The sequence below is a fragment of the Camellia sinensis genome, chromosome 7 (genome assembly GCF_055761805.1).
Source record: "Camellia sinensis isolate YWXY chromosome 7, ASM5576180v1, whole genome shotgun sequence".
NCBI classification, from domain to species: domain Eukaryota; kingdom Viridiplantae; phylum Streptophyta; class Magnoliopsida; order Ericales; family Theaceae; genus Camellia; species Camellia sinensis.
In genome coordinates this window covers 15,649,432-15,664,812 of record NC_138967.1, presented here as the reverse complement: position 1 = coordinate 15,664,812, position 15,381 = coordinate 15,649,432, and the positions used below count along the sequence as shown (strand labels likewise).

Genomic DNA, 15,381 nt, shown 5'->3' with positions numbered 1-15,381 from the left:
TTAAAATTTTGGTAGAAAAAATAATTTTAAAAAAATGTTCAGGCCTGCCCAAGCTTGAGCCCAGACTCGGCCCACCAGCCCGCCCAAGGCCCGAATACCCTTTGGGCCTAATTTTTTGGTCCGTGGCTCGGCCTGAATTTTGAAGGGAACTCACAAGACCCGACATGAGCCGAGCCGAGGTGGGTTAGGCCAAATTTTACACCCCTCTTCCAACCTTATTGCTGTGAATGCAATTTCTCTTCTCCTCCCTTAAATTTGGTAAAATAAATAAATAAATAAAAATTATGGTTTATTAACAATACTCTCTCCCTGAAATTATTATTAGTATTATGTCAATAAAAGGAAGACAAAAATGTAAACATACATAATTTAAAAAATAGTCTCAAACACATCGAACATGTTTAGTTTATATTTGTGAAACAATTTTAAAAAATATTTTTTAAAAAAGAATTTACAAAATATGAAAATTTATTTGGTTATATGTCTTAAAAATAGTTTTGGAGTTTTAAAATTTGAGATTTTTTTTTTTTTTTGGTAATTGAATAGATGAGTGTAAAAGAAAAAGTAATTAATTGATATGTAGGATGTGTGAAAATGAAAGAAGAGAAAATAAAAGTGACTGATTAATGTGTAACATAGAAAAAAGTGTTTCTAGATTTTTTTTTTTTTTTTTTTCTGAGATAATTGCTCCCCAATTATGTCAGTACAAAAAAATTATATATTCATGAAAAACTTTAGAATTTTTATTATTAATATTTATAAAGTTTCTCACTTATTTGTAATTATGTTTTCAAATCTCCACCAATTTGATATTTCTCCTCTCTTTTTTTTCCAAAAATTTTCAACCAAAATTTTTTCCCCAAAAATTCTCTCGCAAGAGTAAACAAGGCCATCATGTTCTTGCCAATATTCTTCTCCTCCATATTCCTTGCATGCTTTTGCCAATGAGATTCTCAACTTGAAAGTTAACAATTAATTTATCTAAAGGATGCAAATTGGCACTTGGGAGGCTTGTATATCATTCCTCCATAAATTGAAACATTTTGCAAAAATGCAATAAGCAAATTATTATTATTATTTTTTTATCAATAAGTAAAATTCATAACTGCCTTTTGTAACATTCACATAATGGATGACATAATGAAGGTTCAATCCATTCAAATGGATAACAACATACCTATCGGTAACTTTAATCTTAGACTTTGTTATCTTCAATTTTAAATATAAACAAAAAAATTAAATCAGAGTTTTTAATTATTAACTTAGATAACTTCAATTTTAAATACAAAGAAAAAAAAAAGTGAATAAAATCAAAACTGTTAATTGATTTGACTTTTTTGAAACAAAGATTCTGTTACAACAAACCTAAAATTCACAGGCTAAGGGTCAATTCCAACCGTGAGTCAACCAACCAACCCAACACCTAATGCGGTCCGGTTGTATAACACCCCACCATCTCTTCCTAGTGTCAGAAACTACCTTGCAGGCTCGGCCTTGAATCAAGCTGTTGAGAGTAGTCCATGGTTGTGAAGTTCTCAATGATGTCGCTCTTTGATGATTTCAAGCTGAATAATTTTGATGCTCGAATCTCTGCAAAGCACGGTTGATTGGTTCTTGAAAGTACTGAAGCGATATAAAGATAGCTTCCTGTTTGCCAAAAAATCAATATTGTAAACACAGACTGATAAACAAGTTGGTTCATGGCAAATTGACAACTGAGATCAACAATAGTGCACCTCAGTTCGAATTGTTCTACTTCCTTGATGAGGACACGTGTTCAAGTATGCATCAAATACCCCATGTGCATTTTTACCCTGGTAAACAAAATAAATAAATGAAAGAAAAAGAAGTGGTTTTCACTCCTTTTTGGTCAAGTTTTTGGCTTAACTAGTTAGTTCAAGTCAACACGTCAGTAAACCTCCGGAACTTTGAAGTTGTTCCGGAGGGAGTCATGCAAGCTAGGATAGCTTAACTCATTTTCACAATTAAGATGCCTTTACTTAATTAAAAGTGTAACAAAATCCTACCATACGAATACCTTTAAGTTTTTGTCTTCTTCTATGCTCTCTTCCAACCCAGCAAGTCCACCAAAAGCAATCAATAGGTGCCTACAGACCATGAGATCATATCAACAAAGATTTAGCTTTATCGAGATCATGATGCATACACAAAATTATTTCACTTCAGACATTACAAGTTAATTAGAGGTTGAAAGATGCACAAGAATCATGATCCAGGAAAGCATCACACATTAGGTAACTAGAACAGTTCAGAAGGCATGACAGTTTTGAGGGGATATTGGCCCAACAATCTCTCTTTCTCAATTCTCCAATATTGTCCATCTGACCATCAAAAACCTATTCGTAGATCAAAGGTTAATATCTCTAGTTCTTTGCTTTTATTTTGTCAGACACTGTGATACCTGGTTGTGCAGTTTTTGTTTTATCCTTCCTTTGTTTCTTCAGGTTCAGCCCTCTGAGGACAGATTTTCAGAAGTTTGGAAAGTTGGATTTTGAAAAATCATACCAATAATAGAAAATGTAGGATTTAATTATTATATTGTTTTATTTTGATACCTTCTAATTATAAATAAGCTGTTATGTATTAGGCTTTTTCAGACTTGAATATTGAATTGAGAATATTGATATTGACATTTGGGTGTGGCTTTTCTTTTCTTTTACATTATTTTCTTTTGGAGGCTGTCCTACATCTGGAGGGAGGAGGGATGAGGGAGGGGTGACTAAAATTTGCATATACGAAAATCAATTAATCAACTACTGTGTTGAAACAAAACTATTGCAAGGCAATGGTTTTAAAAGACAAAAAACGAATGTCAGATAACAGAGAACAAGGAGCTGCCCTGGTCACTTGAGACCACAGAGGAACCTATAGTCACCATTAATAAATGATACAAAGCCATACCTGAAAGAAGGTAGTGTAAGTTCTGAAGACTTCACAAACTGACCATGCTCTGAGGTACCAATCAGATAATCATAACCACCCTGTAAAATGAAGTATTGCAATTTGATTGAAGAAACTCCTGCCTAAACTTTAGGAAAAGAAACATGTATTGTTTTTCAAAAAGAACATTATTTCATGGGAATAGTATATATACCATATAAGGGCTGTCCTTGAAAACAGAACTGGTAGTGGAAGCATATCGCACTTTATAACCCCAATACGTTCCCACCTCTTCCCTAGGCTTGGAAGATGAGACAACCTGGCGTGGTAGATCTAGGAAATACTAAACTTCATGAGTAGTACACGATTTTGTTATTCAAATGAAAAATTAAATTGCATGCATGATCAATAATCACAAGTGTACAACTAAACCAAACTTCAAAATTTAACAACAATAAATTATGAATAATCAGGCTTAAAAGAAAGGATTCAACTAAACAAAGCAGCTACCATGTATCATACAACTTTGAGTTGAACCTGTTTCCTTGTGACCAAAAGTCATTTGGCAAGGATTGCTCAAGCGGGAAAGAATGAAATAGATGCAATATGGGACAAACAAAGGGGTGTCAGACAATCCCAAAGACAACCTAGTAACCTAACTGACGTATGATTTTTTACATGGGAAAAAATATATAGAGAGGTGCAAAATATGAAACTGAAATCCAAGTACATGAAAAGCTCAAAAATGTTAAAATTAAATCATGAATATTAACGTAGGTTATAAATGAAGTGAGGGAAAACTCTTGCGATGAAATCCCATTCATTTGTCTTGCTAAGTCCTATCTCTCTCAGCACAAAAATAAATAAATAAATAAAAGAAAAATAAAATCATTACCTGCATCCAAATTGCGATTGGTTCCCATAGCAACAGTAACTCTTACTCCAGGTTCAAGTACTTCCTCAATCAAAACATTCTGCACAATATGACATTCAACCAATATTTACCCAAATCGAGCTTATGATGTGAACTGTCACTTGCTGAAAAACATAAAAGTAAAGATTCTACATCTACAATGACAAGAAGGAAAATATACATATATGTATATATATGAATTTCACCCTAATTTACTGATGATAGCATATTATTCAATTTGGTCTAAGTTGAAATAAATAAAAAATCAGCATAGGAATAAATGATAAAGGTGTATAGAAGAAAAGACTATTCCAATCTATAAGCCACAATCATTACAGTTTGTCCGTGTTCAAATGCCACCACCTACGTAGTTAGCAATTCAGTGGGAAAGGATAATTATAAAAGGGTAAAAAAAAAAAAACGGCAACAAATGTAGAGCCTATTCTGGATTTCCCATCACTGTCGATTTGTGTGATTGATATTGGTCAGTGGGCTGGTCAAGTTCGGGCTTCCTCACCCATAGTACAGTGTAAATACATGCCATGCGATCCTCAATGATGTGGTGAACAGAGAATGCTGCATGTGCACGAATTGACTTCCACATATGCTTACAGACACAGTGAAGAAGCAAAGACAGTAGTTGATCTGGGAGAATCAATATAATAACAAGAGCCTAATTATATGTCATGTGTCCATCTATTGCTCAACGGACAGAGAATACTGTATGTTAACCTATCAAACACCTAACAAAAATAACACTGAATTACCACACACGCATACACACACATTTAAATATGTACACACACACACACAAAGAGAGAGAGAGAGAGAGAGAGAGGGAACCAGAGGACAGTTCCACTTCCCAAAAACAAGAATGAAATATAACAAATCAAACAATATAACCATCATCACACACACAGTTCGCAATCATTTGAAACAACTGGAGAATTATACTTCAGATAACTTCTCACATCCAGACCATACGGAAACTGGGTATAAGTAATCGAAAACAGTTATCACAGATCAAGCGAGGGGCTTGCGGAGCACATGCTGTTGCATAATTATTTGGAGAGACTTGAGTCAACTACTACATTCTTATGCTTTCTTATTTGGAGAGACTGAACATCAGACATCTAGATTCTTATGCTTTCTTAAGTAACAGATGGTAAATCTTATAATTCCATAACTATATATAGGCATGGTACAACCTTCCTATACTTAGCTTGAGCTATAGAAAATGTACCTAATCCATATCAGAAAAGTGAAAGCTATCAACTACTACAAGCAACTAAATGAATATATATATAAAAGAAAACTGAGATATAATATAATATGACCATACTTTACTGAGGCCCACATCAACAAGTGTTCCTGCAGAGTTTGGATGCCGTTCCTTTTTTGTGATACCTACAAAATGATAACATGATATCAACAGTGAGTCAATGGTCAAGAACAACAATCCAATCATTTCATTAAGTTTGTGAAATATATAACTAACTCTTTAAAGGGCAACAATCCAAACATCCATACAACATGATTGTTTTTATTTTTTCCGTTCGCCTCACTAAAAACCACTGCACATGGCACTTCAGTACATTCTCATCAATTAAGCCCTACACCAATAGTTGCTCTGGCACTATCTTTTGTACTCATCATATCCAATTTAGTCCTTATCAAATCTATTTGTAATTGCTCTAAGTCTGACTAACAATATTAATGGCATCTCAACTATTTAGAAGACATCAATAGTTTCTAAAATCAAGATTCCATGAGGATAACAAAAGGTACCAGTTACTATCAAGAGAGAGGAAATTTTTAACCTTCAAATTTCAATGGCTATGCAATAAGGGCAGGCATTGGTACATCAAGTCTCATGTGACTATTGCAATGTACAAGAACAGAGAATATCATAGGAAAATTTACCTTCACGATATGAAGCCCATTCATGCTTGCGCAAATGATGTGGAGCATCAAGTGGGGGCAAAAGACCCTACAAAAATCCAAGATATTATCTAGGTTTTCATGAATTTCAACAAAACAAAAGAAAATGCACTATTGGCCACATCCAATAAAACAGTTACAAATTAGATTGGTACCACAAAACGCAAGTTGTTATGTTTTGGGAAGAGGCACTTTCTTAGATACTGTGGTGTCTCAAGGTACCGCAAGATCCTTATAAGAAAAGCTGCACCGCTTTCATTCTCATCCGAATTGTCAGCCGTAGCGGTAACCCTTGAATCATTCGTTGAACTACTATTGTTGTCAAATACCACCACCTACTTAAAATAGGAAAAATTTTACTTTTTCTTTTCAATAGGTAGTTATGAATCTTATGCTGGACACTCAACAAGTTAACTACTAATTAACAAAAAAATCTAATCCCTCGCACCCAAAAATCACTAATTAGACAAAACCCATTTCTCAAATTCAAACTAGAATTCATCACAAAATACCATCTTGATCAATCATAATCTCTTTGATAGCAAGAAGTGCATTAAATCAATAAAAATAATAGTACACACTAGTTTACCTCATCTATTCGGAAAATGGTTGCGGCACGTGCAATTTGACCAGCCAACTGAAGAAAGAAACAAATGAAAATGAGAAAATATCAATTCAACCCTCCGTTTAGATGCCAACTTAAAATTGAATGTTATGAAGAAGGAAAAAAAAAAAAAAATCAGCTCAACTCAGCCATACTAGTATTCGGCCCATTTGATCAGAGATTTTCATTGAGGAAAATTATCAAACATTTGAGCTACAAATTTAAATTCCCCTAACCCTCTTCAATTTTTTCTCGGCAACCAAACAGAAAAAGAAACGGCAAGGGATTACCCGGGTGGCAAGTTCGAGAGACTGAGCATTGTCGATGATGGAACCGGGCACAGCGATGCTGACCGTGGGTATCTCATTTGGTTCGACGTCGTTTTGCTCATTCTGTCTCTTGTTTTTCTCTTTCTTCCTCTTCTTCTTCTTCTTCTTCTTCTTCGTCTCAAGAGAATCGCCATTGACGAGCTCTGAATCGTCTTCTTCATTGCGTGATTGTACTGCTTCTGACTCGTCTCTCTTCTTCTGCTTCGCCATTTCGACCTACAAGTTTAGTTTAGGGTGTGTTTGTCATGTAAAAATACGTGATTTTGATATTAAGAGATTTACGTAAAATACAAACTATCGTATATAATTGTGAAATTACTTTTTATTTTTAAAATTTTTTAATAGCATAATAAATTATCTATTCTATTAATAAATAATTAAAATCTTGTTTAATTAACAGAATTTATAGTTCAAGGATTAAATTATATGAATTAGTATATGATTACTTGTTTAATTAAATTAGTGAGATAACCGTTCATTATATATTCTTTATTTTTTTGAAATTATAATTTTTATTCTCTTAATATTAAAAATTCGTCAATTTTATTGGATTGAATGTTCGCTATAAATGTAATTCAATTAATAAAAGTTGCAGTTAACACATGGGAGTGTGACTCTATAACAATCTCAATTATAGGCTATAATCCTGCTAATCAAACATATCCTAAGTCAATTTATAGATTTTAATAATGTTAAAAATATGTTTTAATAATTTTGGTAATCTTATTGTTACATATATAAGAGTAGTTAGAAATTTTATTTTTCTGTTAATTTTGTTAAATAAAAACTTTTGATAAGAAAATAGGAAAAATTACTCATAAATCCCATTTTAATAAATGTTGCTCTAATTAGTCCTAAGTGTTTTTTCTTAAACCATTTAGTCCTTTTTATTTTTGGTATGGCATATGTTTTCGATATATTGTATATAGAGTTTACATTTTTACCCATATTGATTTCATTTTGCAACAACATCATCAAACATCAACTACATCATCACACATCATCAACTTGTGAACATCATCAGATCATCCTTACTGTCTCTTCTCATCTCTCTCTTTAAAAACCCTCCCACATCTCTCTCTAGCTCCTCCACCGGCTCTGCAGCGGGCCCACCGTCCTTCCTTAAGTCCCATCAGCAGAGCCGACGGCCTCGCCGTTGTCTGAGAGCCTCCACACAGATCTCTCTCTACTTTCTCTCTGTCTAGATCCTCCTCCGATCCACACCGATCCAGTACCACCGCCATGAGATCATGAGATCCGTCACTTCGTCACCGCTGACCTCTCTGCCTTCGTGGTTCGTAATCGTCTGCAACGTTTGTTGGGAAAAGGCTGATCCACACCGTTCCAGTACCACCGCCGTGAGATCGTCAAATCCGTTGCTTCGCCACCATTGACCTCTCTGCGTTCGTGGTTCTCAATCGTCTACAACGTTTGCTGATGTTTGATGATGCTTGATGATGTTTGATGATAATGATGTTGTTGATGATGGCGATGAAGCTTGATGATAGCGATGATGTTTCGATGTTTCACAATGTTGAAGATGTAGTGATGTTGATGATGTTTGATGTTTGATGATGTTTGATGTTCACTACGTTGATCATATAAACACCAACCCAAAATGTATAGTAAGCTTGATGGTTGATACTGTTTGATGTTCACAACGTTTGATGTTTGATGATGGCGATGTTGTTTTAATGTTTGATGTTTGTAATGTAGTTGATGTTGCTGATGTCCGGAAATGAGGGAAATCTAAAAAGGCCTATAGTAAGCTTCTTGGATAATTCGGTAAATTACACATAAACACCGATCCAAAATTACCCTCTCAATTACTGACCCAAATGCGTAAAAAAATGGATACTAATGTCTTTATACATAAAATGTAACGCCCTCAAAATAATACATGGGACCCACCACTTTAGACATGCATTGATATAAAAGAAACCAACCATCTTTCCATTAATCAAAGTAGTTCTTACAAAAGTATTACATGTTAACAACAAAAGCAAATGCCCTACGGGCTTATAGCTTTCCAAGTTAACACTTGGTTACAAAAAGAAGAGTACTAACTCATTACATATTAAACCCTTGGCTTGAATTTACATGTAATACATTAAAAGAAAGCAAACAACAAAAGGAGTCTGTCTGCCTCTAGCCTCTCAAGCTATGTCCTTGGAGGTGGCATGCTACTTGTACCTGAAAATGATGTCCCATAAAGGGTGAGCCACAGCCCAGCAGAAATACGCCAAACTAGCTATGAACAATGACTAAAAGATTAGCAGTTGATACATGGTTAACATCGATACACTCACTTATATCACAATCCAGTTTCATGACATTTAAGTTCATGTTACATTTCGTTTCTCATTTCTTTTTCACCCTTGGGTTTGAAAACAAGGCACAAAACTTAGCCACATAACTTGATGAAAATAAGACTCATCTTAAAAAATACTTTCGAAATTCATGGTGGATACACATTTTGATGTTGTATCAATAACACATAAGCCACTCCCATACTATACGAACGATACACATTGTGGTGTTGTATCAACATGACATAGAACCACTTCTATACTTCACAATTGATAACGATATACATTTTAATGCTATATCAAATCAATCTAAACACTTCCATAATCAACACTTGATACACATTGTAGTGCTGTATCAATGTCACACACAACTCGGCTTAGAAGTCCATCCCCTATCTTCCCTTAAACCGTGGAGTACATCTCCTATCTCCTTCCACACACACAATGTATATAAACATAGATCATATACATAAACAATCAATACATAAAGTCGATGTATTATTCCAATCGCTATATTCGATAGCATACTCAATTGATTAGTTTTAGTTTGCCTAATCATCATGCATTGTCTACAACAATCAAGGCTATCCTCCACCGATAGCCCAAAACAATTATTTCTAAACAGGAAATAAATGCACCAAATGGATATATTATCAACATTCAACATGGGTGGGCGATTAAATGAATCCAACTACACCCGTTAATCCCATAATCTTTTCAATTTGAATACTCTCAATTTAATTCTTCATTTCTCAAAATTAATTATACAAATTAATTTATCCAACTAATTAGGGCATTTTCCCATAATTAACATAACAACCCCAAGGTTCCACTTTTATCCATAGTTCATCATCTATATCATTTCTCTATGCCAAACATGCATATAGGTTTAATTATAAATAAAACCCCATCTTTTGTAAAATTACACAAAGAACCAAACTTTCTCAAAATTACCCAACAACCCCCAACATATCAAAATACTAAAATTCAAAGACAAAGCTCATAAAGAGGAGTAGGGTATCCATACCTCAAAGTTAGAGCTCTAACGGAGAAGGAGAAGAAAGTGAAAGTGCTCCAAACACCACGATTCTCGGATCAAAACGAAGCCCTTGACAATTAACACACTTTTTACAAAGGCTAGAGGATAGGGAGACACTCTAACCAAATCAAACCCTAGAGAGAAAGGAGATCCTAGAAAGAGGAGCTCTCAAAAATGTTTTTAGAAAGTTAGAGAGAGAGAGAGAGAATGTAAAAAGTGATTTTAAAACACCCAGCTGCTAACTGATATACGACACTCCCACTCGAGCGGATAATAGGACGCTCGAGCGTCAAGAACAGAAAACTGATTCCGCTCGAGCGCAAGAGTTCCCGCTCGAGCGCCAAGACACAAAGACAAAACACACCCGCTCAAGCGCGAAAGACCAGTCCGCTCGAGCGTAGATTTTCATCTCCCAGAACTTTCACCAACGAGGTACTACCCGCTCGAGCGCAACCCGCTCGAGCGTAGAAAACACACCTGCAGAAGTTTTGCAGGGACTCGGAATGCTGGAAGGGTGTAAACCCCGCTCGAGCGTAAAATGACCCGCTCGAGCAGACCACTCAAAAACTGGGCAACAGCAATGGGAGCTAAAGCTCTACCAACCTGTAACAACCAAGCCCAACACATCCTAAAACTCAAACAAATGGAATTAAAGGACGACAACAAGATAGACACAACTACCAACTCCACGGAACCGAGTCTGGAATGCAACAGAACAGTATAGGGAATACCAGAATCGTTATATAAAATAGGAATTATTAGTCCAACAAAAAAACGTCTGGACTAAATGGGTTAACATTCCCAAATTAGGGATTTAATGGTGCTTTCCCCTTTTATTTATTTTAATTTTTTATTAAATATATTTAATATTAGTCTCTTTTAAAGGTATATTTTCAATGATATTTTAATTTAATAAAATTAAATTTTTATATTAAAAATTATATATATTATGAAATAAAATGAAAAAGATTAAAATAGTTTTTTTTAATTTTTTATTAGGGGAGAGAGAGAGAGAGAGAACGAGGATAAATTACACTATGCACTCCTGTACTTTACACAAAATTCCATTTTAGTCTGTACACATCAAAGTAGGTTTTTACGTAAAGTGTAGCGATGCAAAGTGTAATTTAGTCATTTTTTCTAAAGTTCTCCGTTGGAGAATTTTTTTTAAAATCTCTGATATTAAGATTTTATAAGATAAAGGATATATAATATTTTCATAATAGTTGGGATCTCTTAACATTTTTTAAGAAAAATTTCGATTCAGAGAGAATCTTCAAACTGAAACATAAAATCTTAGGCAAACTTCACTTTACTCCCTTGTGGTTTTGGCTGGGTGCGGATTACCCCATGACATTTGGAAATCACCACATAGCCCTCATATAATTTGTGGACTGAAACGCACACTAACTTCTGTTAATAAAACATGTAAATTTACATTTCTGCCCCCGTCTTCTTCCTCTTCTCTCTTTTAAATTAAATTTGCAAATATACATATATACATTCATATATATATATATATATATATATGTACACACACACACACCTATTTTCTTTCTTCTTCCTTCCGTGCTACCAACTCTAACAAACTTCATTTCAACTTGTACAAGAAATCCAAGCGGCACACACATCTCTACACCAAAAAACCAGTCACTCATTTTCACCATCAACAGTAAATGCATATATATATATATATATATAACTTGTAAATGCATATATATTATCCAATCATTCAATATTCTACAAATTAATTTAAAATCTAAATACTAAATTCCTAAAATCATTCACAATAGCTATCCATTATATTGGCACAAATCATTCACAGTAGCTATTCCTAAAAAAAAAATAAAATGCTTGTGAATATATACTTTTTCATCCTAAAAGGCTCTTTATCTCTTCCATCACCGCTCAACAACCCAAATTTCAATCATATATGCATATATAATGTAAATATATACAGTTTCTAGGTCCCTTCTACGTTGGTAAGTGGATATTAATTTGTAGCTTCAAAAAATTTTGATTGATGCAAACTTAACATTTTTCTTCCAAGCTTTATTGTTTTTCTTATTAACTTGAAATGGCATGGACTTGTAGAGAAGGACGTGGGTATAGCCATGTGAATGGAAGAGAAATATAAAGAGAGGGAGAAATATAAAGAGAGGGAAGATTGGTGAGGGGAGAGGAAGTTGGTGTGGTATAATGGGTTGGAGTTAAGAAATATAAAGAGAAATAGTAGAGAGAGAATGATGGCATACCTTTGCAAATTTAAAGATGTCCAAGGGATATTTTGGTCTTAAAATGTAGCTTACTCTCTTTATGGTCGTTTGAACTACACAGTCAATTAATTTAGATGAAAAAGTGAACGGTGCGTTTTAGTTCACAAACTACATGAGGGTTATGTGGTGATTTCCAAATATCATGGGGTAATTCGCACTCGCCCCAAATCACAGGAGTGTAAAGTGAAGTTTGTCTAAAAATCTTCTATCTACTTTTGATTTATTATTTGGTTTTTTTTTGTTTGATAGATGCGAGTATTATTAGAGACAATGCAAACTTTGCACCCTATATTGGAATCAAATCTTCTTCTGCCGCTACTATCACAACGCTTCCATGGTCTCACTCTCTTTCTCTCTCTATATATATATATATATGTGTGTGTGTGTGTGTGTGGATGATTTTCCGATCACACTGCCCAATTTAGTATTCAGCTGGAGAACACTGGCAGAATGGATGACACCTGGCTAACCTGTAAAAGAAAGAGAAGATTCCGACGGTGGTTCGTCCACCTGGGGGCACTCCGACGATCAAGTCAGTATATCTCTCAAAGATAATCAATAGTGCTTAACTCACTAGACAGAATATAAATTACGTTCCTTAGACCCATGGGGGTGCCTCTCTTTTATTGTTACCTCAATCCTAATCCCAATAGAAGCCTGACTTCTATGGATTCATGTTCAATACTTACTTTGGACTCCTTAAGAGATAAAGATAAACTCCCTAAGAGTTTTATCCTTATCTTGGCTAAGTCTCCTCTTTATTCTAGGACTCCTGTCCTTTATCCCTTATCCGCTTATCTCGGATTCCGATATCTTCGAAGATAACCTCAGCCTAACCGAGATGACCTCGGCATAACGACCAGGACACGTGGCATCTCGGCTGAAACGTCGGCGTCACCTTAGCCACGTGTTGGTACTCAGAAAAATATATCCCCAGAATATATATGTATTTGTATCGTTTTATTGAAAGCTGAGGATAGAGAAGATGAATAGGAGAAGGACGTTAGGCTACAAAAAATATATTGTAGACTATATTCATTACCAAAAGTTGAAAAGAGATTAGATTAAATAACCCTTCTTCGTCATATTGAAAAACTGTCACTCAAAATTTTCATAAAATTAAAATTTTTCCTAAACTCTTGGATCTGTTTGTTTATGTTTTCAAACTAATTTTCTACACCAGAGTTTTTTGTGTATCTTTTGTATTTTATATTTTCATAATTATTTGTTTCATTTATAGTTGTTGTAAAACCTATATGCTTAGTGTATGTCAAAGCCCATATACTCATTAAGATCTTTAACTATTAGCCATAATTAAGTCTTTAAGATCATAAAAGAGAGGTTTTAGGCACCAGATAATATACTAGGAGAGTCTTAGGTACCAACAACAATCTAAAATGGCAATTAATTCTGACGATATAATATGCTTTGGAAATACAAAAAATAATGTTAATAATAAATATGATCATAGTCTGGATCTTCCGTTGGAACTAGCCATGACCGCGGATGATGTAGAACATTTCCGGAATGAGCAATACAGCCAAGATCTGGATTCCCCTCCATCAGAGACTGATAAAGAATATCACAATCTCATCAACAGGATGGAAGCATAGTGGACCCCACTATCACATGCAGCTGTCTCCTGATCGACCCCAACCTTATCCAGGACACGTGGAGCAACCTGCATTATTTGACGGAAAGTGATCAGCCACATCCTTTCAGCCGACGCTACACGACAAATCAGCTCAGCAAAGGCTTATCTACAACAGTCTATCTCTCTGAAAACCGGGGAGGGTAGACAGTGTGTATCAGTGTATATAATTGTAAAAACTGTAACAAAGAGCAAATAATTGTAGTCATTTTGTATTTATTTTTGTCTCTTTGTATTTACTTTTAGATAGATTTTTCAAAAAGCCTACGACTAGGCTTGCCTAACTAGTTAAAAAAATTGGCAACTTTTAAGACAAAAAGTCTTACAAAGTTAGATATGTTAGATATAAGTTAGATATGCAATAAGTTCTATTTTGTTTGTATTATCTTCTTGTAAGTCTATAAATTGGCTTTTATGCCAACATAATGGAGCATGTAAATTCCCTTCAACTTCTCTCCATCTTTTTGCTTTCTTCTTTGTCTCTAAGTTCTCTATCATAATTTTATAACTCCACCATAATTCCATGAAAGCTCTGCGAAAAGCTCTGTCTCAGCCGCGCTTTTCAAAAAAAAAATTTGAAAATTTTGTCTGATGGGACGTCCGGCCAGTTGACCGGAATAGTATTTTTTTTTTTTTTTGCAATTAATATGTTAATTTTTATATAATCGAAAAAAACATTATTTGAAATTTTTAAAATTTTTTATGTGCTTTAAAATAATTTTTAGTTGTATGTTTAGTTATGAGTTGTGAATTGTGAATTTTTATATCAAATATCAAATGTCACGTCAACAATTCCCCACTCAAATCAAAACTCTTTTCAAAACTATTTTCAAAACTCTTTACCAAACAAATTTTATACACTCAAATCATAATTCCAAATCCCACACACTCAAAATACAACCCATACTCTCAAATCATAATTACAAAACACAACCAACCGCAGGCTTAGATTCTCAAAGAATTTAGAATTTTTCTAATAGTATTTCAGCATATTGAAAGAGTGTCACTAAAATTTTCGGTCATATTGGAAAAACTAGAACTCAGTGTTCTCATGAAAATGAGAATTTAATTTTTCATCATATTGGAAAACTACTTTATACTCAATCTATATACAATAATTTTTTTTTCATAAAATCTTTTTACAAAATTATTATTTTAAAAAAATCACTACAAAACATAGTTCATTATCCAAACAGAAAACAATCAAGTAAAATCCATCTCCACTGGCCTAAAGAAAATAAATTTTTTGGCCAATTGTTAAGATCAAGCTTCAAACACCATGCTATAAATGAATTTGAATCTTACAAGATTATCACCAACCATGAAGACGAAGATGAATTTAAATCTTACAGTAAAAAACTTCAATAACTGACTGCCTTTCCCAATTTTGACTTCTGAAAATACCTAAAACTTACTTC

At 34.1% G+C, this 15,381-nt stretch overlaps 1 protein-coding gene across 1 annotated transcript; it reads right to left on the bottom strand.

Moving 5' to 3' along the window:
- Nucleotides 1-1,224: 1,224 nt before the first annotated feature.
- Nucleotides 1,225-6,984, bottom strand: LOC114316887 (uncharacterized). The gene is made up of 11 exons (XM_028263577.2): nt 6,650-6,984; nt 6,345-6,392; nt 5,911-6,090; nt 5,738-5,804; nt 5,157-5,221; nt 3,797-3,875; nt 3,116-3,234; nt 2,923-3,002; nt 2,039-2,108; nt 1,737-1,814; nt 1,225-1,647 (listed from the first exon to the last, which is right to left on the bottom strand). Exons 1-11 carry the CDS (start codon nt 6,896-6,898, stop codon nt 1,561-1,563), a joined length of 1,122 nt encoding a protein of 373 aa, XP_028119378.2. The 5' UTR covers nt 6,899-6,984; the 3' UTR covers nt 1,225-1,560.
- Nucleotides 6,985-15,381: the final 8,397 nt, after the last annotated feature.

What these genes read in the sequence shown, in the direction of transcription:
- LOC114316887 (XM_028263577.2), bottom strand. Translation starts at nt 6,898, where the DNA reads ATGGCGAAGCAGAAGAAGAGAGACGAGTCAGAAGCAGTACAATCACGC. An exon ending in CAATCGCAATTTGGATGCAG is followed by an intron (nt 3,235 to 3,796) that starts GTAATGATTTTA and finishes AGTATTTCCTAG; the next exon opens with ATCTACCACGCCAGGTTGTC. An exon ending in CTTACACTACCTTCTTTCAG is followed by an intron (nt 2,109 to 2,922) that starts GTATGGCTTTGT and finishes CATGGTCTGTAG; the next exon opens with GCACCTATTGATTGCTTTTG.